The sequence below is a fragment of the Lissotriton helveticus genome, chromosome 3_1 (genome assembly GCF_964261635.1).
Source record: "Lissotriton helveticus chromosome 3_1, aLisHel1.1, whole genome shotgun sequence".
Taxonomy (NCBI): domain Eukaryota; kingdom Metazoa; phylum Chordata; class Amphibia; order Caudata; family Salamandridae; genus Lissotriton; species Lissotriton helveticus.
The window spans coordinates 688784276-688807950 of NC_136061.1; the positions used below are offsets into that span (position 1 = coordinate 688784276).

At 42.8% G+C, this 23675-nt stretch overlaps 1 protein-coding gene across 2 annotated transcripts in view; it reads right to left on the reverse strand.

Moving 5' to 3' along the window:
* Positions 1-23675, reverse strand: part of VPS13C (vacuolar protein sorting 13 homolog C) — a 2773485-nt gene that overhangs the window by 2051661 nt on the left and 698149 nt on the right. For both annotated transcript variants that reach the window (XM_078680824.1, XM_078680823.1), the window contains exon 23: positions 14122-14254. In XM_078680824.1, the coding sequence (XP_078536950.1) occupies positions 14122-14254 (133 nt within the window). The remainder of the gene's footprint in view (positions 1-14121; positions 14255-23675) is intronic.

Consider the following 23675-nt stretch of genomic DNA (forward strand, 5'->3'; position numbering starts at 1 on the left):
AGTTTAAGTTAAGTTTGCTTTGCCAAGAGTCTGACTCAAGAATTCTCTGTAAGGGGTTAGTCAGTTCAGTACCTGGGATTTAGAAGGCAGGAGGGCTGGTATCTCTTTCTCAGGACTCGGTATCCCAGTTACCCGCGAGGGCAAGCTGGAAACGCCGGATGCTGGATTTCTCGGCAGGAGAAAAGACAGCGTCTCTCTCAGCGCGTCAAAAGGGAGGGGCAGCGTCCATGGGCTTCCTGCATCAGCGGGGCTCTCCGGCAAGTAGTTGCTGCTCCAAGCTCATCACCACCGTGTGTGTGCTTAGGGCAGCGTCGGTATATTTATACCTGAAAGGTGCCGAGTTTGACGTAAGGATGGACATAAGACGTCAGTAAGGATGACATTAAGAACTGGTCGTTCTTACATTCTTTACAGGAGTTCTCGAACGAAATCAAAACAATGGCAGCGGGGGATTTCCCAGGTCTGCTGGAGGCTTGGTTTGTTTAGAGAACTCGGTGTGCTTTCTAGGGGCTGGAGGAATAGTGCTTGCCTAATGTGACAGCATGCGCTATGACTTAATCTGAAAACGGGTTTCTGTGCCGTTGTATGGACATTAGTGAATAATAACCGGACAAGGGTCAGAAATAGGAGTATCGATACAGGTCCCTAGATAAACATACTACACCCACTCCACGCTTTTATGTCCATATTTACTAACCTAAGCAATAGTAAACATATAGTGCATGTGTATACCGAACCACCCCAAAATACATTTGTGCATTTGAAAAATGGCATATGCGAAATACACGAAAATGAGTATAGCTACTGTATGCATTCAAGCAGTGTAATCATTCAAAAAGGATGCACATTTCATATCAGCATGAATGATTTGCGAAAATAACACATCAAATGGCTCTTAATACAGAAGAAAAAGGTGCGGGACCACTTCATCACATATAAATACAATTACTTGTAAATAAGCTAGAGGTTGAGGTAATGTATTGTCTCTAGAGTTCCTAAAAATAGAAGCTCTGTTCCCTAAGAATAGTTCTACTCTAAGCAGAAGATAAGTGCCAAAAAATGGTAAATATTTTTGGATTGGGAAAAAGTTCTCGTTTTTCAGGGGAGAAGAAAAAAATAGTTCACAGTTGCTTTGTTTTTTCAAAGCTGAAGGCCAAATTCAGTGTTCAGGGAACGCTGTGTGCAATTATTTGTTTAAAGTCATAATGTTCTGGTGAAAACATCGTTTCAGACAGACTCTCGAAAAAACAGTCTACAGCTTCTGGTGAAAGTTCGACCAAGTTGGAAAATGTCGCTATCATGCGTGTTCGCTTTCAGTGATGTTTCGATCAGCATTGCTTACAGAAGGTCGTACCTGGTTGATGCTGCTTTCATCTTGTACTTCACTACCCTTCAATCGTAGTGGTGAAGTCTCCACGAATGCCGTCATCAGGATAGGTAGCCGCTGGGGACAGCACAATGCATGAGCCTTTACTGGACCCAACAAAGTATCTGCATCCAATGGTACTTCTGATTGTAGTGTAAGACAGGTGTCCAACACGCATTCTTCGCCGTATAGCATGCACCTCAATACAGGCATAACACAATTCTGCCACATGGGTCTGAACGAAAGAAACCAGGTCATATTCAAATCCCTTAGCCGGGCTAATCCAAGGACTTTAGTTATGCGGTCCCGGTAGCGTATAGCTAGGATCGTTTCTTCCATTGTTGCTGGAGTCTTGTCTGTGACTCGGCTTGCCATAACGAAGCAGGAGTAGCAAAAATAAAATGCCTGCTACGAGTCCCAACAGGAGTGGAAGTCCGCCAAAGATGGTATGGACGAAATTAGGAAAAATACCCAGGACTGCTTTGAATGGTGTTAACAGTCCCGAAAAAACAAACTTAAATACACTCGCAAAACCATTTGTATCAGAAATATTTAAGATTTCGTTTAGCATTTCTGCGAAGTGTAGGGGGCAATTTGTTGATAACAATGCATGTATCTCTGTCGTTGTCCTTGCAACTTGGAGATCATACGTTTCTTTTGATGACGTCAAGTGAACTGGCGTCTGTAGGAGCACAGTCTTCATTCTGCTTAAAGTATCAATTCGAATAGAAGAGATATTCAAACTGGGCCAAATGTTTCCCTCCCTGTCTGGAGTGTCATTCGGAAACAATACTCTCTCACAACAAGTGACCATGGAGCTCACGCTTACGAGATAAGGTTTTCCTGGCAGTAAGCCACAACATCTGTGATCTACAATTAGAATGTAACTCCCGTTAGAAAGCCTTCTAAAGAATGGTTCTATTTGTGTTGCAGGTGTGCCGAGCTGGTGACATGAAAGGTTATTTGAAGTCCCCTCACAGGCCCCATGTAAACTTATAGCCTGACACAGAAGTATATCACTTAGTGATTTTTCACAATTATTACCACTAAGAAATACACTCTGTCCTTTATTACTGTAACATGTGTGTGTATAAGGTAAGTTCCATGTTGACTTAATGTATCCTTTACCCAACTTTTCATACTTGCCTGCCTGTATATATTTTTGGCAGTATCGAAACTGGAAAGTTGTTATCGGAATAGTTATTATCCCATGTATTATCCATTCAATGACAGGTCGTTCTGACATTGTCAATGGTAATCTCTCAAGTTTTTCAATGCTCAGAATTGTATATTCTGTTTTGGAAGAGGTGTGGCGCCGCGGCCAGGGCGACTGACTCCGGAATCTGGGGATCACGGTTCGATCCCCGGCACCGGCGGCAGATTAGCCCAGCACCATGTGACTCTGGGCAATAGCTTGCTTAATCTTCCCGACGGCCCCCAGCGCCTAGAGACCCTTACGGGTGATTGTGCGCTTTACAAATGTGGATTTATTTATTTATTTATATTCTGCACCCTTTTGTGCCAAGCTGATTTGTGTATCAGTAAGGTTAAAGATACTGAATAATGAGGTTGTGTTGATTAAACGCCAAGGCACGTAGCCTGAACGCAGATTTTGTAACATCCAGCTAAGCTGTACAATAGAACGTAATTGGGACTGACCGTGTTGCAACATCAGTAAGTTTTGCTCTATTATATCGATTGCAGATGATACAATACTGTCCAGTGAATATATTCTGGAAGACAGTCATTAACCCATTGTCTACAACAGAAAGTGATTTTTCCAAATTAACACGGTCAATTTCCCGTATTTTTTCTGCTGTCTCAATTTGAGTTTCTTTCCAAGCTTCGTTATAAGCTGCATATATAGAGGCCGCTATGAAACGTTTTTGACGCTGTTTGCACGGTCCCATAATGAAATCACGCAAGTCAGCACCTTCTTTAAGTAAAGTCAAGTGTTGCTTAATTTCAACCAGTGTGGATGTTTGTAGCCATTCGAGGCAGAGTTTCCCTACACTGTAAGTAGTTGCAATCCCTGGATGTTGTCTCTGGGAATATCTAGGGTCTGGCCCGGTCAATGTGAACCCCTGTATTTTGTTCAGGAATCTATCTTGACAGTTATTTGTGTCTGTGGGCCAGATCAACCATTTTTTCCAATCAGGATGTGTTCTGTTTTGGTTTAAAATATGGGATACGTCTATTTCCACATCTGTAGTGCTATTACTGTCAGGAGTTGGTTTTGGAATAGACGGTTTGTTCAAGTCTTTAATTTTGGCTAGGCCAAGACAGGTTGTCTGTTGAATTGTATCATTCAAAAATATGATTTGTTCTGGGATCATGCAGGCTCTAAATAATGATTCTATACCTTGCACTTGCCAATCTTTTGTACCCCAGATCGTTTTTGTTTCAATATTATTGTTCCAGAAATCAAAACCGAATGTTTTCATTTTTTCAAAAAATGTCTCTGAATAGATTAATTTTGTGTTTGTAAGCATGGTTTTCATTCCTGTCTTATTTAACAATTTGAAATAAAATGTTTCTGCATCACTTGTGTTAAACCCTGAGAAGTATGAGAATTTTTCATAAAATGTTTTTGAACTGCCTTTTGGTGGAGTTGCACAATGTTCCCATTGGTTATAATTTAAAACATTTCTAGGTTGAGCAGATTTATGCCGATAATGGTGACCATAGTGATTATAACAATACATCTGGTCATAATTAGATGAACCTTGCAAATAATCATGTTCTGTAAATTTAGCTGACATCACTAGATCTGACATCATATCATTAATACTTTCAAAGTCCCAATCATCAATGAATGTGCTTGGTTTTACAAAGTCACTCAATGAAATCTTGAATTGATGAGGATACTTTAGGAGCTCGACCGGACCATAGATTTCGTAATCAGTTTTGTCCCATGCTACCCCACCGGGTATAGGATTGGCTGTGAAGTTTACTGAAGAAAGTTCTCTTTTCTCGATGTGTGAAGACTTGTGTGGTTTCAGGACCAAGTTGATATTCTGACTTGCTGTGTCCATTGTAACATATTTTCCCTCAATAAAATGTCCCAAGCATAGTACCATGATGAGCCAAAGTATGAGGATGAATACACCTAGTGCCACCCAAAGTTCAATCCATGGAGAAATCAGATAGGTTTTTTTTAGTTGATGAAAGAGTTCCTTTGCTTTGTCTTTAAAAGTTTTTGTTGTTGGCTGTTCCCCAGGTTCACTTGGATCCTCAGAAAAATCATCGAAATTGATAAAGTAGCCTGATGCTGTTCTGTCAATTGTGTCAATTGCTTCTGGATTTATTTTTGCTTTTGGAATTTGCTTTGTTTCATTAGCATAGTCAGTGGTTACATCATTGTAGATTGGTGTTTCTTGATGTAAGATTTTGATTTGGGTTACAAGAGGTTTAAGTTCCATGGCTTTGTTGCATAGTCCTTGTTGATTCACTGTAGGTTTATCAAATGTGATTAGTCTCTCAGTTTGAACCTCTGTATTTGTAGCAAACTTTGGTGTTCTACTACTTCTTGGGAGTCCACTTGGCCTACTACTTGTTATCGGCCACATGATTGTGGTTTAACCAGGTCGATGGATATAACTCGGTTCTCCTTTTTACCAGCAGGGGGCGGTAATACTACCGATCTTGTCCCGTTGACAGACAAGACAAGAACTGCTTTTCTGTAAGAAGGCCCAAATTCCTTCTTTACCGCAATCTTCTCTCTGACCAGATCCCCGATTTTTGGAATCTAGACAGGCCTTGCTGGGACAGGTGGTTTCTCTTCAGTGGCTGATGGCTGTTGTTTCAGCTTTATGTTGCTCAGGTCTTTTCTTTTTTCATTTAAGTCCTGTAAAATAGCCAAACGATCTTTGATATCAAAGCACTTTTTTTTCACAACTGAAGTTTGACTATCGAGGTCCTGGATCAACATTCTAGTCCCAAACAATAGTTCGTACGAACTGAGACCTCTCAGAGAATTTCTTGGCAGATTATTAAGACTACGTTGGACACTTATTAAATGTTTGACCCACCCAGTTCCCGAACCTAATACCTTTGCCATTATAGATTGCTCTATGCCTTGGTTTTTTCTTTACACCATCCCGTTTCCCTCAGGAAGGAAGTGAGAAGAGTCCCGCAATGTAATGCCCATGCTGGCCATGCCCCCCCTCCATAAGCTCGAGAGCTAAAAAGGCAGGACATTGGTCAGAATGTAGCATGCTCCTAGCGTATATGCCATTATAGACTCGCAAATTGTTTTATAACAGTTCAGACGTCAGCCGAGTGCTGGGGTCTACATCTATAAGTGAAAATAGTCTCTACATGTTAATATGACGCATTATGCATACTGGGTTTTTTTTTGTTGTTTTTTTTTTATTGTTTAATCCAATCTGGAGCGAAACGCCATGGTAATATACCGTCTCGGTCGTCACTGCGATCTCTGTTGCAGTCTGGGCAGTTTTTTACAAATATGTGATGTTCCAGGCTCATTCCTGGCACCAGTATATTGATTGTAATTCTTCCAGAGAATCCTTAAGCTTAAGGTGTCTAAGACCCTCACCTATATGTGCGTCTGCTATTAACAAGACTCTCCTGTTCGTGTTTGGAATTACTCTATCCCCCACTCCAGGGATTAGAGCAAAAGGAACGGAGTTTGCATCGATTATGTATGTATAAATGAGTGGATAGTTGATGGGTAGCGCTGAGCAGTCGCATTTTGATGACGTTTTCACCGCCAGCATTGTTTCCCCGTCAATGTATTTTTCTGAACGCTTTTTTGTAGCTACGGAAGCCGATTTAGTTGTTTCCGCTGTGGCTGTCTCAGCCAATGAATTCCCTGCAACGTGAACGCCATCACGCTGATCACTCAGTGAATGTATCACGTGAGTCTTTGGTAGTTCTTTCTTTAAAAGAACTACTTGTTCCCAAAGCGATTTTTGCTTGATTGTGGCACCCGTGTCATCTCTGTAACCGTTTTGAATCCATTTCTGTAAATCGTTATTGTATGATTTGACGCAGTAATACGAATCGCACACTATTAGTGTCGGGAATTCGCGATCGGTATTATCTAGCGCCATTTTTAACGCTATTATTTCAGTTTGTTGTTATGAATTATTTTCCACTGAGTGTGTTTTCGTAAATAGAGGTCTCAATTTACCTCCGCGCCACACCTCTTTTATAATCTCGCATGTGGCGTTATGTGCTTGCTCTCCCCAAACTGAGGGTTGAGCATGTCCGTCTGTATATATTACACAGGCGTACTGTCGTATGGGCAGAATGTCGATTGGCAGAAGATATTCTCTTTCATATTCAAGATTTTTTAATTTTTTCATTTCCGGATCAAAATAGTATTTTACTTTGTCTGTAGCAAGAGAATTTTCCCATTGTATCCATTTTGGATTCAGTGCCATAGTAGGTAAATTACATGGGCTTGTTAATGACTCAAAAGCTGATTCTGCTGTTCTGACTGTAATACGTCTGCCGTCAGCTTGGTCTTTTTCTCTTGCTACAGCTGTTTGAACCGCATTAACAATGTTTTCCTTGATGCTGAACGTTTTTTCAGCTTCTGTGTACAAATGAGATTTGTATGCTATTGGTACCGTTTCTCCCTCATTAGAGGTTAGGTAGGTGTATCCGCATCTTCCTGGGATGACTCGGTTTACAAGGTTGCGTGTGTTATCGCGTGTTTGTAGTTTTGTTTTAACTAACATATCTGTTTGTAAAGATCTCAAAATTTCTGTGTGTTTTTGAGTCCAATTGATTCTTTTAAAATCTGGTTTTATTAGGTCATAGAGAGGTTTGACCCTCTCAGCATAATTTAAAATATAAGCTCTTCCGAAATTCAGGAAACCTAGAATTGATTGTAAGTTTTTCAGCGTTCTTGGTGCTTGGATTACAGCACATTTCTCTAGGAAATTGTCAGCCAGGCTTTTGCCTTCACTTGATAGTTCATATCCTAAAAACAGGACAGTTAGATGGCCAATTCTTGATTTTTTGGAGTTGAATTTGTAACCCTCTGCTGCGAACCCTAGTATTATGGTGTTAACTCTTTTCAAGTGAGTATCCAAGTCATCATCTGTTAGATAGATGTCATCGACATAAGATAATGCCTCATCATCATATATTTGTAGTAACTCTGTTACTCTCACTGAGAATAATCCTGGGCTGTTCTTGAACCCCTGTGGCAAACGACAAATATTTCTGCGAGCCATTTATTGAGAACGCGGTCAAATATCTGCTTTCAGGTGCTATATTTTGACAAAAGAATCCATTAGAAATGTCTAATGTTGTTTTGTATTTTTTGCCCACTATGCTATTCATTAGTGCTGCACTGTGTGAGTTTTGTACTGCAAAAGTTTTGCAACATGGGTTTAGGTGTCTGTAGTCCAAAACTAGACGATATGAGTCATCTGGTTTGGAGACAGGAAACAAAGGATTGTTCATTTGTGAGGTGCAAGTTTCAATCACCCCCTGGTATTCAAGTTGATCTAAGATCTCCCTGACCTGTTTTTTAGCTTCTTGCTTAATTGGGTACTGCCTCTGTGCAGTTGGTTGAGATTTTAACTGGATTTTGTGAGGAGGTGAGTCCTACAAAGCGAGCAGAACGTTACGTTCAGACCAGCAACATCTGACGGTCGTCCCCAGGGTAAAAAACGCCCGATCGGGAGGTAGGAGATTTTCGGTCAATGTTTCCACTCTTTGGAACGCCCTTCCTCTAGGTCTTCGCGTGGAACCATGTCTCCTGCGCTTCCGAAAACAACTTAAGACCCTCCTCTTCTGTTAATTTTTCTTCGTTTTCCGCTATCTCTGATGTCGGTAGTTGGCAAAAGCGCAGGGATGCTCCAGGGTAACCTGGCGCTATACAAAACCGATTTAATAATAATAATAATAATAATAACATGATTTTTATATAATGCAGGAGCTTGGGCTACTGCCCACTTTCTTGCAAGTGTATATTTTTTATGAATTGGAATGTGATTTGAGAAGGCAGGCATAATCATTTCTTCGCCATGAGGGCACTCCCTGACAAACTCCGGTGGCCAGTCTTTTTCAGCTAGAAGGATATCATAGCTTTTGGAGAGATTATCCCAAAATAGACCCCTTATTTTCCTAGTTTCCAATGTTATTTCATATATTTTATGAGGTTTGCTAACTCTGGTATCTGCAGTTTCCACCTGAATGTATTCATTCGTGTCCACTGTCTCCAGATGATTCATCAGGATCTTGCGAGCTATGCTCACTTCTGCCGCGCGGTCTAGCATTGTCTGAGCCCACTCTCCGTTTTTCAGCTGTGTCCTCAGTATCCTCGGCATGTTTGATTACTTTAATACTGGCTACCTTCTTCTTTGGAAATTGTAACTTTTTATTTTGATGAGCAGGTTCCTTGTCTTTGGACTTGACGTGCTCTTCCCTGTGTTCCGACCGTCCTCTTCTTTCCGATTTCTGCGAGGAAGTCTGAAAAGATCGAGAGGGACGTGTATCAATATCTTGATATCTATCAGGTTTCTTTAAATTTTCCCTATTTCTAAGGTTGTATCTTTTCTCAGAGGGCTCCCTCTGGGGAGACTTGTGTCCTTGGTCCGGAGATTTTTCTCTCCGCCGAGGAGACCTTCCTCTAGACTGGAATCTTTTTTTCTTTGGGAGTGGATTGTTTATTTCCATCCCAGCTCTTTTTTAGAGTGTTTAGATTATTTTTAATAAATACCTTTTCAGGATTTTCAGTTAGTTGGGGTTTTACTGGTTTCCCAGCCAAACTATCTCTTCCTAGTTCTTCATAGGATTTTTCTATGATTCTGGCAAGTTCAAATGGTTGTTCTGCTATATCTGTTTCTTTCAGTCTTTGGCGGATCGCCACAGTTGCTGCTTCCCCCTTTATGTTGGCTAGTAATTTTACCAAGACCTGCTAGAAGTCTTTCAGTAATTTCATACCCAGAGTTAAAGCAGGTTCTGGACCGTATTCATTTTGAATCTGTTTTAGCACATCTAGTATTACCGCCATGGATGGAACACCATGTGTTTTTGTGTAAATGGAAGCAAAGACTGTGCCCCAAGTGTCACAGTCCTCCACATGTGGTGCCATCCCCATTGGAAGACAGATAGTCAGAATTCTGTGTTTCTCAACAGGGGTGGTATCCGGAAATACTGCCTCTATTTGAGTGATTTTTTGTGCTAACCAGAATGGAATTTCTTCCCTTTTAATGGGTACTTTACCTAGACAGGACTGTATGTTCTGTGGTGTGATTTTATTTGTGTTCCCCTGATGAGGGGTTAGCTGTGGAATTTTAATAGATGTTTGGACTGTTGAAGTCCGCATTACATATTGGACTAATTGTCTGTGTATTTTAATCAGTTGTTTTAGCTGTGCTAAAAGATCTGGTATTGACATTTTTTCAATGTCTGGATGTGGTGTGTATCCGGCTAGAACCGGCCACGTTGCTCCTGGTCTACCTAGTGGACCGAGCCTGGTTATGTGATCATTATGTTTTAGGGCGCCTTTGAACCAGAGCAGGTGCTCTTGGTATTTTAGTGGTATTTCCACCTCCTCGAAAGGAGTGTACTCATCCGGAGATTCCTCTATCTTGTAATAGTGGAATTCCTTTGTTACAGCGTTTGCTGCTGGAAAGTTTATCCATGAATAGAATACCTCTGTCTGCCGATATTCACGTGCCTCAATTACGAATATGACTGTGCCACCTCTTGATGTCAGTCCATTTTCTATTAGCTTAAGAGTTATAGTTTTCCTTATGCTGACCGGGATGAGTATTGCACCCGGGTCAGTTTGCAGGAGACTTGTGTCGTCTGCTAGGAGTTGAGCTGCTATTCTAACTGCCTCCCTTTCTCCCTCGCTGTCTGACATTTTACTGACAGCAAGGTTTTTTTATTTTTGTTGCAGATCAGGTTTCCACGGAAACAAAGATTAGGTGCACAATATTATGGAACACTGTATCCTTCAACGTTGAATAAACCAAAAACCATACATAGGAGTCTCCTCCTACTAAGTTCCGGCGGATTTTTACCTTTGACCCACTCCAGACGTCTTTGGAGTATTTACGGGAGAAAGGGTCTGTGTGAAAAAGCACGACTGAGTTACTCTAATGCCTTGCGTTAGATTTATCGCCTTACCAAACGTTGGGCGCCATGTAGTGTAGTTCCTATTATCCCAATAGGCTCTGCGCATTGGAATAATATCTTCAATAGTATAGACGTAGGACAGAGGTTAACTAGGTCTTCTACTGACGATATTAGACTTAAGTTTTGTGTGCCAGCTAGCTCAGAGTTCACTAGAAACTTCCCCGAATAGGCAAGGAGGAGTTTAACCTCCCTAGATAGACAAGAAGGGATTTAGTTTCTGACAACCATAGAACATGACAACTTTGCTCTCCCTAATCAAGAGTATATCTCCAGAGCCGTGTGAAAACAAAAGACAATTATTTTACTCAGTCAGTACGTGCATACTTAGTTTCACCAGATTGTAGAGAAAAGGAAGAGACAGGCATGTTCAATAAAAGGTGTTATTTATTGATCAGTCTCTTTTCTCATACAAGAGAAATGAATCGCTACAATTGCAATACTTAAGGTTAAGTAAAGTGCATACAGTAAAAGCAGGATTATAAAATAATACTGTAAAAGCATTGATATGGTTTCTTAGCCATATGATACTTTAAAATGGATAAAAGATATACATACATATATACATTGACTAATCGTACTCAACTGGTGCTTCTAACTACGCCTACCCCGGTGTACCTGACCTAAGCCTAATACGTGGGAGGGAGTAAATAAGTAGCAGTTTAAGTTAAGTTTGCTTTGCCGAGAGTGACTCAAGAATTCTCTGTAAGGGGTTAGTCAGTTCAGTACCTGGGATTTAGAAGGCAGGAGGGCTGGTATCTCTTTCTCAGGACTCGGTATCCCAGTTACCCGCGAGGGCAAGCTGGAAATGCCGAATGCTGGATTTCTCGGCAGGAGAAAAGACAGCGTCTCTCTCAGCGCGTCAAAAGGGAGGGGCAGCGTCCGTGGGCTTCCTGCATCAGCTGGGCTCTCCGGCAAGTAGTTGCTGCTCCAAGCTCATCACCACCGTGTGTGTGCTTAGGGCAGCGTCGGTATATTTATACCTGAAAGGTGCCGAGTTTGACGTAAGGATGGACATAAGACGTCAGTAAGGATGACATTAAGAACTGGTCGTTCTTACATTCTTTACAGGAGTTCTCGAACGAAATCAAAACAATGGCAGCGGGGGATTTCCCAGGTCTTCTGGAGGCTTGGTTTGTTTAGAGAACTCGGTGTGCTTTCTAGGGGCTGGAGGAATAGTGCTTGCCTAATGTGACAGCATGCACTATGACTTAATCTGAAAACGGGTTTCTGTGCCGCTGTATGGACATTAGTGAATAATAACCGGACAAGGGTCAGAAATAGGAGTATCGATACAGGTCTCTAGATAAACATACTACAATGTTTTGGATAAAGGCAATAAATGCAGTCCTTATGTCCTTCACTGGCTCCCGGTTTCCAAGCGCTGCACCTTCAAGCTGGCATGTTCAGTCTTTAAGGCCCTCTCCGAGGCAGCCCCAGCCTTTATCTCATCCGCCTTGACACGTCACATCCCCCTCAGAGCTCTTCGCTCTGCATCCCTCAACCTCCTGGTGGTCCCCAAATTCAAACGTAAGAAGCACGGCGGATTGAGTTTTTCTGTCTTGGCCCCCTTCACTTGGAACTCCCTGCCACCTGCACTTCGTCTATGTCCCAGTTATGACTGCTTTCGCAGTTTACTAAAAACCCGGCTCTTCCAGTCTGCCTATGAATAACCCTCCCCACCCTTGATCACTGTACTTGTCAAGAGCGCCATGAAACCGTCGGTGAAAGTGCGCGGTATAAATAATTTTAACGTAACGTAACGTCATCAACATGGACCCTTTTATTTTTGCATGTTCTACAAGGTCTAAACAAGGCCTTCTTGTCAGACATCCTGAAGCTTTGATGAAGAAACTGAGTCAAGACTCAGGGAGACTCCCTTCCACATGACGTGCGGTGAAAATCTAAGGAGATCTGGCTCTGCAGAGTGGGTTCTAGAGGGTGCTGTGAGCTGATTGGCTGGTGCAAAGAATTTGGTCTTTTTAGCATAATGAGGTAGATAGGCTACTACAATCTAGGCCTCAGGCCTTTTCATAGGGCCTACTACTGTAAATTACTGTTGGCACTGCTTTTTTATATACCGTGGGACTCCCGCCTCGGCGACGGGGAATGATTCAGGCATGTGAATCTATGAAAGATACCCCAATACTGGATAAGTTAACATTCAGCACCAATGCTGTATGCTCACTGGAAATTGATAGTGGGCGACCCAGTATACCCTTGAGGGTTTTGGCAAAGCGTATAGTAGGGTGAGAGTACCTTCAAGGGATTTTAATAAACAAAGGGATTTTTAATTACTTACAAGATGAGATCGTGTGGGTTTACTAATTTAGACCCGCTAATGCTATTTATGCAACCACAAAAATGATATATATTCTAGCGCTGTCACTTATAAGTAATCAGTTAGGAGAGAGAGCAAACAAAAATTGAAGAGAAGGTGTGTATAAACAAAGAATATTTAATCTTTTTCTTTTTCAAAACAAGTTAAAAGGTTGGGTACAAGATGACTAGCAACGATGTAAAAGGGAAAAACCATTAGTTCACACAGCCCTAGTTACATCAATTGCTCGAGCCTTCTACCATAAACAAAATTCAATAAACATTCAGTGGTAAATAAAGCCACAGTCGACGTTTCGGTCTCAGTTCTTTCGTTTAGGAGACCTGTGTAACAACTCATCCGGCATCGATTGCTGGATGAGTTGTTACACGGAGACGGACTTTGATACATTGAATCGAGAATCGACAACCCCATTGAAATACGGTTGTTATAAAGCGTTGCTACACCTTTGAAGGTGTAAGTCAGGTAACTCTTCAAAGTAAACGAGGACCCCCTCCTTTTTTATGACCTACGGCTGTGTAAATAACCATCTCAGCAGGGCACTTCAGTGCAGCGGGATATACTCCTGCACCGGTATCACCGCTTTGAAAATTAATTCTAGGATCCGGACTCTTTCCATGATAGACATATGCGACTGCATTATTGAGGGTACTCAAGATATGAAACACATGTCCTGAGGAAGGTCTCCTAAGCGAAAGAACTGAGACCGAAACGTCGACTGTGGCTTTATCTACCACTGAATGTTTATTGAGTTTTGTTTATGGTAGAAGTTGCATAAATAGCATTAGCGGGTCTAAATTACTAAACCCACACGAACTCATCTTGTAAGTAATTAAAAATCCCTTTGTTTATTAAAATCCCTTGAAGGTACTCTCACCCTACTGTATGCTCACTGGAGCATGAATGGGAACATCTAGGGGCAGCGCTTAAGTTACTTGGACTTTATGTAATTTTACCTAAAACCTGTACACTGTTGGTAGCTCAGGATGCTTTTCAGTTAACAGCGGTAGCTCTTACTACTTAAAATCTTGGTGACCACTGGTTTACACTGTTACACGATCCACATCATAATTTAACAGTGATTTTAAAATTAAAGTGCGCTGTTATTCCTGCAAGTGAGCAACAGAACCACACCATAAAGGAAATTGCAAGCTGTTAATCGTTTGACAGATCAGTTTGTTTCAAATACAGTGATGCTAGCATCTGCTTTTTATGTTAGGTACATTTTCAACTTTAGATAACATGTTCAGTTATTTGTTTTGCATGTGTTTGCTCACGTTGAGTGATTTACCTTTTTAATATCTGTAACAGGTGAAGCTAATCGCGGTGGTATTGGAATGCTATTCAGTATTTCAAAAACACCTTTGATCTTCTGGTCAGAAATCCTAATATGGAGCAGGGGCAACTCGCCGGATACTTTCAAACTGAAAATGAAGAGACAAGAGAGCACTTCGCTAGATGGAGCAGATAAAAGTAAACATACAATATCAAACCACATTTCAAACTCGAATAGCAATCTAGTCACTATTAATGCCTAGGCTCTGAGAACAATACACAATGAAAGGGACTACTTCAGTTTTATAGTCATGTCAAATATATATTTATATACATCTTTCTTCAAATGATAATTCAGCTAAAAAAAAATAACTTGCAGTTGAATGACAATTCCTTCAATATTCGTGTCATGCCCATGTAGAAAAGAGACTCACATGAAGTCCTCACACAGCTATTGAACACAGTTGAATAAATAACAGAGGTCTCTAGTGAGGCTCGGTCAAAAGTCCAACAAATAACTTAAATATCTGACAAAAGAAAAGGATTGTGCATGTGTGGAAGTTCCAGTAAAAGTGCATCATAGGCTTTTGTAAAAGTGCATCATAGGCTTTTGAAAAAAAACTATGTGTCCGTCGAAACATGATTAATACTTCAATCGGAACAATATCTTAGATCAAACATAATTAGCACAAACCTTTCGATGTTAAAAGAAAAAGTAACTTACCTCCGTAACGATCTTTCTGGTGGGTACTTCACCTACCAGCATATTCCTCATCTTGAGAACATTCCCCCACACCATTCTAGACCCAGAAACCTTTCTTCACTAGCTCATCCACGCCAGCAGAGGGCATTGACCGTTCACGCCAAATTTACCAGGATTCTATTCCAAGTCGGCGTTTCGGGGGCACACTGCAGCCCTCGTATTTTGGCTAGACTATGCAAAGGTGTACACTTTTCCTCTAGAATAAATTCTTTGACTCGACATTAAGGGCATACTTCAGCCCATTGATACTGAAGAGCTTATCTACCTCATAGCTTTCATACAAAGCGTTATTAATGAAACCAGCTACAGAGGGTCTGCTTTTTCTCGTTTTCTTCTGAGAGGGATCTCTAATTGAACACATTAGATGGTTTCCTGACTTTTTGTTGAAACTTTTCAGCCCAATTATTTAGACTGGTTCGCCTTAAATTCGAGCATTAATACTTCATATCAAGCCTTGAGGAAGTTACAGAAAGTAACGAAACATGCGTCGGCTTCCATCATCTGCCATCACCAAGGAGGCTCAAAGAACAGGACCCCCACATGCGAACTGTACTTTTCGTAGAAACGATCTTTTTGTCACTTGACATTAAAAAAGATCTCTTTTGAATTTATGCTTCCAGACTAGTGTTTCCTGTGAGTAGTCATATTAAGGATTAGATCTATCTTTTAGGCTTACGGCCACTGAAAAGAGAAAGTTTAACTTTGAGAGTGCCGAGGTACAATCTTTTAGGCATTGACTAAGTCGACATCAGCAACTTTACTCCTGGTGAAGTCACTGGACATTAAACTGACTCAACAGGCGTTCCAAAGGCAGTGTCCCGTCGAACATTTACTTACCTTCAGTAACAAATTATCTCAAAGACAATATCTAGCTGCAGATTCCTTACCTTTAAATTCCCATGCGTCAGACTGGATCTGGAAACTTTTTTGCATGAGCAGTACCCCTGCGTGCTGTTGGGTGGCCCTGTCTGCCGGCATCGGTCAGGACGTCATGGTCACCTATATCGGCACCATCTAGGCACGCGGAATCAGTTCCTTTTCACTTTTTCCACACCAGAAGGGCAGAGCCAATGAAGTGAACTGACTATTGTGTGTCAAAACTAGGGACTCGTAAAGGGGAACAACCCTAGCCCTATAAATGAGTCCACAGAGCAGGGAGGCATGGGTGGGTCTGTAAGGAATCTGCAAGCTAGATATGGTCTCTACCAGGTAGTGCATTACCAAAGGTAAGTAACTTGTTCATCTGATAGACTTCTAGCTGCAGATTCCTTACCTTTGTATAGATACCCAAGCCACAATTCCTGGCAGTGGCCTGCGGACAGATTTTCTAGACTAAAAAGCCCTGTAGGATTGAACGGGCGAAATGCCCTTCCCTACGACCCGGACTGTCCAGGCAGTAGTGGTTTTGCAAACGTGTGCAATGAAGCCCACATTGCCACCTGGCAGATGTACAGGACTGGAACTCCATGAGCCATCACCATTAGTCACAGCCTTCTCTCAAGTCGAATGGGCTTGTAAACACTCCAGAGGCTGCTTCATAGCCAAGGCGTAGCAGATCTTAATGCAGATAACGACCCAGCACAAAATGGTTTGCCTCTGCACTGCCTGACCTTTTTTAGCTCCCACTCCCATGTACCCACAAAGAGTTAGCGGTCCATACGGAACTCTTTTGTGCAGTCAAAGTAGAACAACAACACTCTTTTTGGGTCCAGACGATGGAGACGATACTCTTCTTTAGAGAGATGCAGTGGAGCAAGAGGTGGGAAACGTGACCGATTGACCTATATGGAAAGGAGTCACCACTCATGGAAGAAATCACCACCTCATCCGAGAATGTCAGAGTAGGGAGGCTTGGATGACAAAGCCTGCAATTCACTCACCCTCCAGGCAGATGTTATCGCCATTAGAAAGGCGGTCTTGATGGTAAGCAGCCGAGCGGACAATTGTGCAAAGGATCAAAGGGAGCACACATGAGATATGTGAGAACCAGAGACACTGTCCCAGGCACACGTAATTATGATAAAATTATGGTGTAGAGTCTCGTATTGTGACGGTATCTGTGGTCCACACCAGTGTGATGATTAAATGTTTTTAATGATGCAACAACGAAAAACAACCAGCCAACATGTGTTCCGTCACGCAAGGGAGTTATCCCGGGACTTCTTCAGGGCTGTAAGGAACTGCGGAGAAAACCGTGGGGCCGGTGATAATTCCAAACTGGCCAGGTTATCCACAAGGGGGTTAATAAGTCCCTGTAGTACTGTAAATGAGCCAGTTGATGGGGGACATCCCTGTGGTGAACCCCTGTGGATGAGGATGTGGGGCGAGCGGTATGGCCCCTAACTGACAAACCTATTAAGGGTTCATAAAACAGGATGAGAGACGTAGACGCATCGGTGTGACAAATGAAGAGTGTCCAGGGCGAGGAAGGCGGATGCGCCAAAATAGCAAAAAAATCTCAGCATCCTTAAAGCGAGACGGCACCAGTGTCTCTTCACCCCTTTCATCTTACTGGAGATTTATTTGCTATTGTGGTGCATCCACCCTCCTCACCCTGGACGGCTCTATAAGGAATTGATTAACCCTTTTGTGGATAACCTGGCCGGTTTGGAATGATCACCGGCTCCACGATTTCTCCGCATTACCCCGCAGTTCCTTAAAGCCCTGAAGAAGTCACAGGATAACTCCCTTGTGTGACGAAACACGTGTTGGCTGGTTGTTTTTCGTTGTTGCATCATTTAAAACATTTAATTATCACACTGGTGTTGACCGCAGATACTGTCACAATACGAGACTCTTTACACCAGAATTGTATCCTAATTACGTGTGCCCGGGACAGTGTCTCTCATTATTGTTGTGGGTTTCTTGACTCGCATATTCACTGGGGTTACAGGGTATTTCCCCTGACCTGGCAGCACCGTACATACATTAAGCATAGTAAACACAATGCAAACTAGCCTGAGCGCCAATCTTTACTGAAACCCCTACACCGATAGATCATATGTGAGAACCAGACTGTGGCATGATGAACAAGTTACTTACCTTTGGTAAGGCATTATGTGGTAGAGACAATATCTGGCTGCAGATTCCTTACCTTTGAATTCCCAGGTGTCAGGCTGGATTCAGAAACTTTTGTATTAACAGTAAACCTGCGCGCCATTGAGTGGCTCCCTTTGGCTCCACGTGACATTGTCGACATCATTAGCGCCAGTTATGATGTCGCAATCACCTATATAGGCAACACCCAGGAGCGCAGATGTCAGTTACTTTTCACTTTTCCATGCCAGAAGCACAGAGCCATGAAGTGAACGGACATGTGTCTGTGACACAACTAAGGCCCTGAAAAGGGAGCAATCCTAGCGCTATCAAATGAGTCTTCATAGCAGGGAGGCATGGGTTGATCTGTAAGGAATTTGCTGTATAGCTATAGTCTCTACTAGATAATGCTTTACCGAAGGTAAATAACTTGTTCATCAGATAGAAATTTCTAGCTGCAGACTCCTTACCTTTGAACAGATTTCCAAGCCGTACCAACCTGGTGGTAGGCTGCGGACAGTTCTCCTAACACTAGAAAGTCCTGCAGGACCGAACAAGCGAAATGTGGTACCTGCAGACTTGACTGTCCAGGCAGTAATGCTTGGCAAACATGTGCAGAGACTCCCATGTTGCTGCCTGGCAGATGTCCAGGACTGGGCACTCCGAGCCAACACCGGGGCTGCAGGCTTTCACCAGGTGAAATGAGCTCGTAAGCTCTCAAGAGGCTGCTTCCTAGCCAGGGCGCAGCAGATCTTAATGCAGAGAACGTCCCAGCAAGAATTGGTACATTTCTGCACTGCCCAACCTTTTTTAGCTCCCATGTAACTCAGAAAGATTTGTTTGTACACCTGGAATTCTTTTGTGTGATCAAGGTAGAAGGACAATACCCTTTTTGGGTCCAGACGGTGGAGACGCTCCTCTTCCTTAGAGGGATGTGGGGAAGCAAAAAAGGTGGGCAGTGGGATTGATTGACCTAGATGGAATAGAATCACCACTTTTGGTAAGAATGAAGCACAGGTGTGAAGCACCACCTTACCCTAATAGTTATCATGTAGGGAGGCTTGCATGATAAAGCCTGCAACTCATACACCCTTCGAACAGATGTTATCTCACCAGAAAGGCTGTCTTGATGGTAAGCAGCTGGAGGGAACCATTATGTAATGGCTCGAAGGGAGCACAAATGAGAAATTTGATGACCAAATTTAGGCTGCTCTTCAGCATGACAAATGGCGTAGATGGAAACATATGAACAAGCCCTTTCAAGGACCTATTTACAATAGGAGAGTTGAACAAGGAAAGTTTGTCCGGCAGCCACAAGAAAGCAGACAGAGCAGAAAGAGAACACTTAAGAGTGCCCAAAGCAGAGCCCTGCTTGGCAAGGGTACGAATATTGTGAGTCCCAAATTAACTGAAACGTGTCCCCCAATGCTCCCTGCACCAGATACTGGAGACTGCAGAATGACGGGCAGAGAGCATTTTTGTGAGTGGCAAACAAGCCTAACTGCGGAAACCCCACATTACGAAAATGTGAACTACCACTTCCGGATGAAGATACCACTCGTGATCAGCCAAAACATGTGGAATTGTCCATAAACCCTAGGCTGGGTCCGAAGTCTCAAGGATCCTGCAGCCGCCCTGCTGTCCTTAAAATGTGTAAGCGCAGAGTCAGACTTGGCCCCAAACAAGCAAGACCAATCAAATGGTAAATCTAATAGAGTAGCCTGGACATTTGGTGAAAATCCTGATCCCTCCTAACCAGGCATGATGTTTGATAGCCACAGACGATCCTAACAGCACTTGCTACTGAGCCAGCAGTGTCCAGCCCTGATTGTATCACCTGTCAAGCAGACGCTTGAGCATCCGACAAAAGCTCAGAGAAATGACCTTGAAGCTCAGATGGTAATTTAGGGACAACTTCTGTAGCAGAATCCATTGAGGCATGAACCTAAAGTTCCAAAATACAAGTCACATTAGTAGACTTCAGTCATACTTCCATAAGAAAAAGATCTTCTTGGCCGACTGCTCCCTCCTTTAGGACTCCATATCAGCAGGCATGGTTGGAAAAGAACCCGCTGACAACTTGGAGGAACAGGAAGCTAGAACAACTAGACTTTCAGGCGAAGGATGCAATGACAAAAAGTACAGATCTCCAGGAGCCACTGTATCATTTCTGGCCACTGACCTGGAAACTGCAGCAGAGGTCATAGGCTTTGCCAGATTTCCAATATAGGCTCTGTTATAGCCTCATTGAATGGTAACAATGTCTCTAATGAAGAGGCCAATAAACTGAGTACTTCAGTGAGGATATTGGACTTTAACACTGCTGATGGAAGGGGCAATGTCAATAGCTCTGCAGACTTCTGAATCACTGCATGATAGGAAGTCACCTCAGGAGGAGGCAAACCTTTATGTGAAACTAACTCCCACTCAGGGGAAGTATCCAATCCACTTGCTTCCTGCAGACCGTCGAAATCAGGATCTAAGTCCACAATTCCACCCTCTTCAGCTCCCTCGTGCTCGTCCTGATACCTCTCCTCTTCAAATAGCCTTTGTGCCTCCCTTCTAGATCTGATTCTCGGCATTGACGGTGCCGGTGACTTCGGTACCAGCATCGAAGGACAATCCAGAGGGAAAGTCGGTGGAGCCAGTTACAGATGAACCGGCACCGATTCGGATCCAGAAGGCACTGGGGACAGCTAATTCAATGAAGGATCTCGCCCTTCCTTGAAATGGCAATGGCATCAGTAGTCTCGGCGCCGGCAGAAGCCAGGCCAAAGGAGACTCGGCATGAAAAGCCAGAAAGGTGCCTGCTAGAAAGGAGGTAGAAAACTAAGAGTAAGCAAGTAGACCCATGGGGCATGAGGGCACACCACATGGAACCGCAGCCCTCGTAAAAATGCAAAACATGGAACTGAGGAAGTGTGATGGATCTGAGCCCGGAGTCATGAAAGCTGGATAGACAGAATCTGTGGAAGCACCAAATCGGAGTACTCGGCCCCGGTGCTGGAAGCAGAGTTGCAGGCTTTGGCACCGGAGGTGAAGTCACAGACTTTGGAGCCAGAGGAGTGTTAGTTCTCCTAGCCAGAGACGAAAAAGGAGTCATTCGTGGAGATGGAGTTGGAGACATTTCATCCCTACGATGTAGTCTTGGACTCGGGGAAGCTGATTTCGGAGGTTCATTCCTAGAAGAGCAACATGGAAACCCAGGGAGCTGCTTCTTCTTATGCTTCTTCTTAGAAGACCATGAAGAATCAGGTGTTGGCGACTTCATACTAGGCAGAGATCTATGACAACCCCTCTTCTGCTTCTTGGCCCTGGCCATTAACAACGTAGCCACTCTTTCTTTCAAGGCCTTTACATTCATTTGTTTACACGAAGAACAAACCTCAACATCGTGGTCTGATCAGCACCAGAGGCAGTCTTCATGCAGGAATGTAATGGACATTTGTCCACCGCATTCCCTACACGGTTTGAAGCCTGACTTCTTTGAAATGAGACATCTTCACCATCTACAAAGTTGAAGCAAGCGAGAACGAAGAATTCTCACAGAAATGGAGAGCCTGGAAAAAACACGCACGCATCAATGGCAAGGAAAAAAGCGAACGGATAGCAGTACGCCAATGAGGTCTCTTATGGCTCCAATGATATCATGCAGAGTCATGTGCAGAGCCGATACATTGTGATGTATGGGAGAGCTATGGAGAAATGTTTCTGGGGAATAATTCAAAAGTCGAGGAATGCACAGGCAGATGTATCCATCAGAAATTCATACCTCCGGTTCAACTAATAGGACGTTTTTCATTTTGCTCTAGTTTTTTTTTTTTTAAGTGTGCTCTATTTTCCTAACCTGGTGTGGGATCTTTTTATGTGGTGTTTTCACAGTTTTACTGTTGTAAGTGTTGCACAAATACGTTAAACATTACCTCTAAATTAAGCCTGACTGCTTTATGCCAAACTACCAGGGGATTGAGCACAGGTTAATTTGAGGTTTGCTTGTGCTTTACCCTGACTAGGATTGTGGTTGCTGCTTGACCAGAGCACTACCCCTGGTCACCCATTAACCCAATGGGTAACACAACTTTACCAATAAAAAGAGACTTTAAACTCACAATTAATATGAGTGTAAACATAGTTTCCCTATCTGCTCCCAATCTGAAGCTATTACCTACTAAGTGTGATAAGGTAACCCTGTGTTAGTCTATAGGAGAGATAGGTCTTACAACAGTGAAAAATTACTTTATACGTTTTTCACTGTCAGGATATGTTAAATCTAAACACACAAGTCCTACTTTTTAAATACCATGCACCCTTTTCTTTGAGTCTTTAAAGCCTATCTTAGGAGTGTCATATAAGTTACTTACTTTTGGTAATGCATTCTGTGGTAGAGATAGGATCTACCCACAGATTCCTTACTTTACCAGGGCACCATGCGACTCCGTATTGATGTCGCCCACCGGATGGATTTCTACAGAGTCTGTATAACTCCCTCGTTGACGTCAGCTTCTTTTGTGACTATTTTCCGCACACAAAACGTGGAGCCACATACAGAAACTGCCTATTGAAACAGTGTGCTAAAATAAGACACCCTTGTGTCCGATAATCAATGATTTTTTTTAAACTAGGATGTAAATGCCATAATGAAATTTGTGAGACCAAAGAAGACTTCGTTTGGCGAGCAGGGAGTATGGGGGGGTGAAATTTGGAGCTAGATTTTGTCTCTACCAGATAATGCATTACCAAAGGTAATTAACGTGTTCATCTGATAAAGACAACTAACCACAGATTCCTTACTTTAGAATCCGATGCCAAAGTTATACCATCCCCAGAAGAGGGTTTGTGAACTGATACCATTAAAAGTATATTACAAGAACAAAACTGGCCTAGACCAAGGGAAAAACCCCAGATATTCAAAGTAATGTAGGTGACCAATTACATACTCTACCATATAAATTCAAATGGAAGGAACCCCATGTAAGTAAAGTTGCAAGGCATTTAGACCTTGGGAATAAAATATCCATGTTGGGACTATAACCTGAACGACTTTAACCCCCAATACTGGTTACAGCCAAGCTCCTAACAAAAGGTCATATAGAGACTCATTCTAAGTGAGTAAAGGCTCCAGTCCAGTCTCACCTACACAAAGAATTCACCTCCGTTGCCATACCAGGTGGAGAAAGGAAATATGAAACTGGAGAGGATCCAAGTCCACTAGCCTCACCTAGTTCAGTCAGCCAATTTTCTTCCGAAGGAGTCTGGACAGCATTGTCCAAAGGATGTGGAGACCCTATATTCTCCCCTTTACCTGTAAAACTGTGCATTCCTGTAGGAGAAGCAGCTGGCATATGGGCAGATGCAAAGTTGCCTAAGAGAGAGAGCCCCATCGGCGCCACAACAGACGCGGTTGTGGTGTCGTATCGATGTCAGAATGAGTAATGGGTTCTGCGTTGTAGACGTAATTGACTGCGATCCTGATGCCGAGGGTTTGAAGCCCCATGGTGCTGTGCGCCAGCACCGCCTTGAATCTAAAATATGATTCATAGGGCCCAATCATCACAGAGAGTGAACCCACCCGCAAGTATGCAGTCAGGGCACATCTCCCCTTCTTGGGCCTCGAAGGTCCACCAGAGGGGTGCCTAAAGACTTTATGCAGTAGAAACGTACTATTCCCGAATTTGAGCTAGATTTGCCCTGGCTCCATGATATTTCAGGAGGCCTGTGAATGCTCTGCAACCAAAGTTTGGTGGACGGTATGAGAAACTAACTTGCATTTC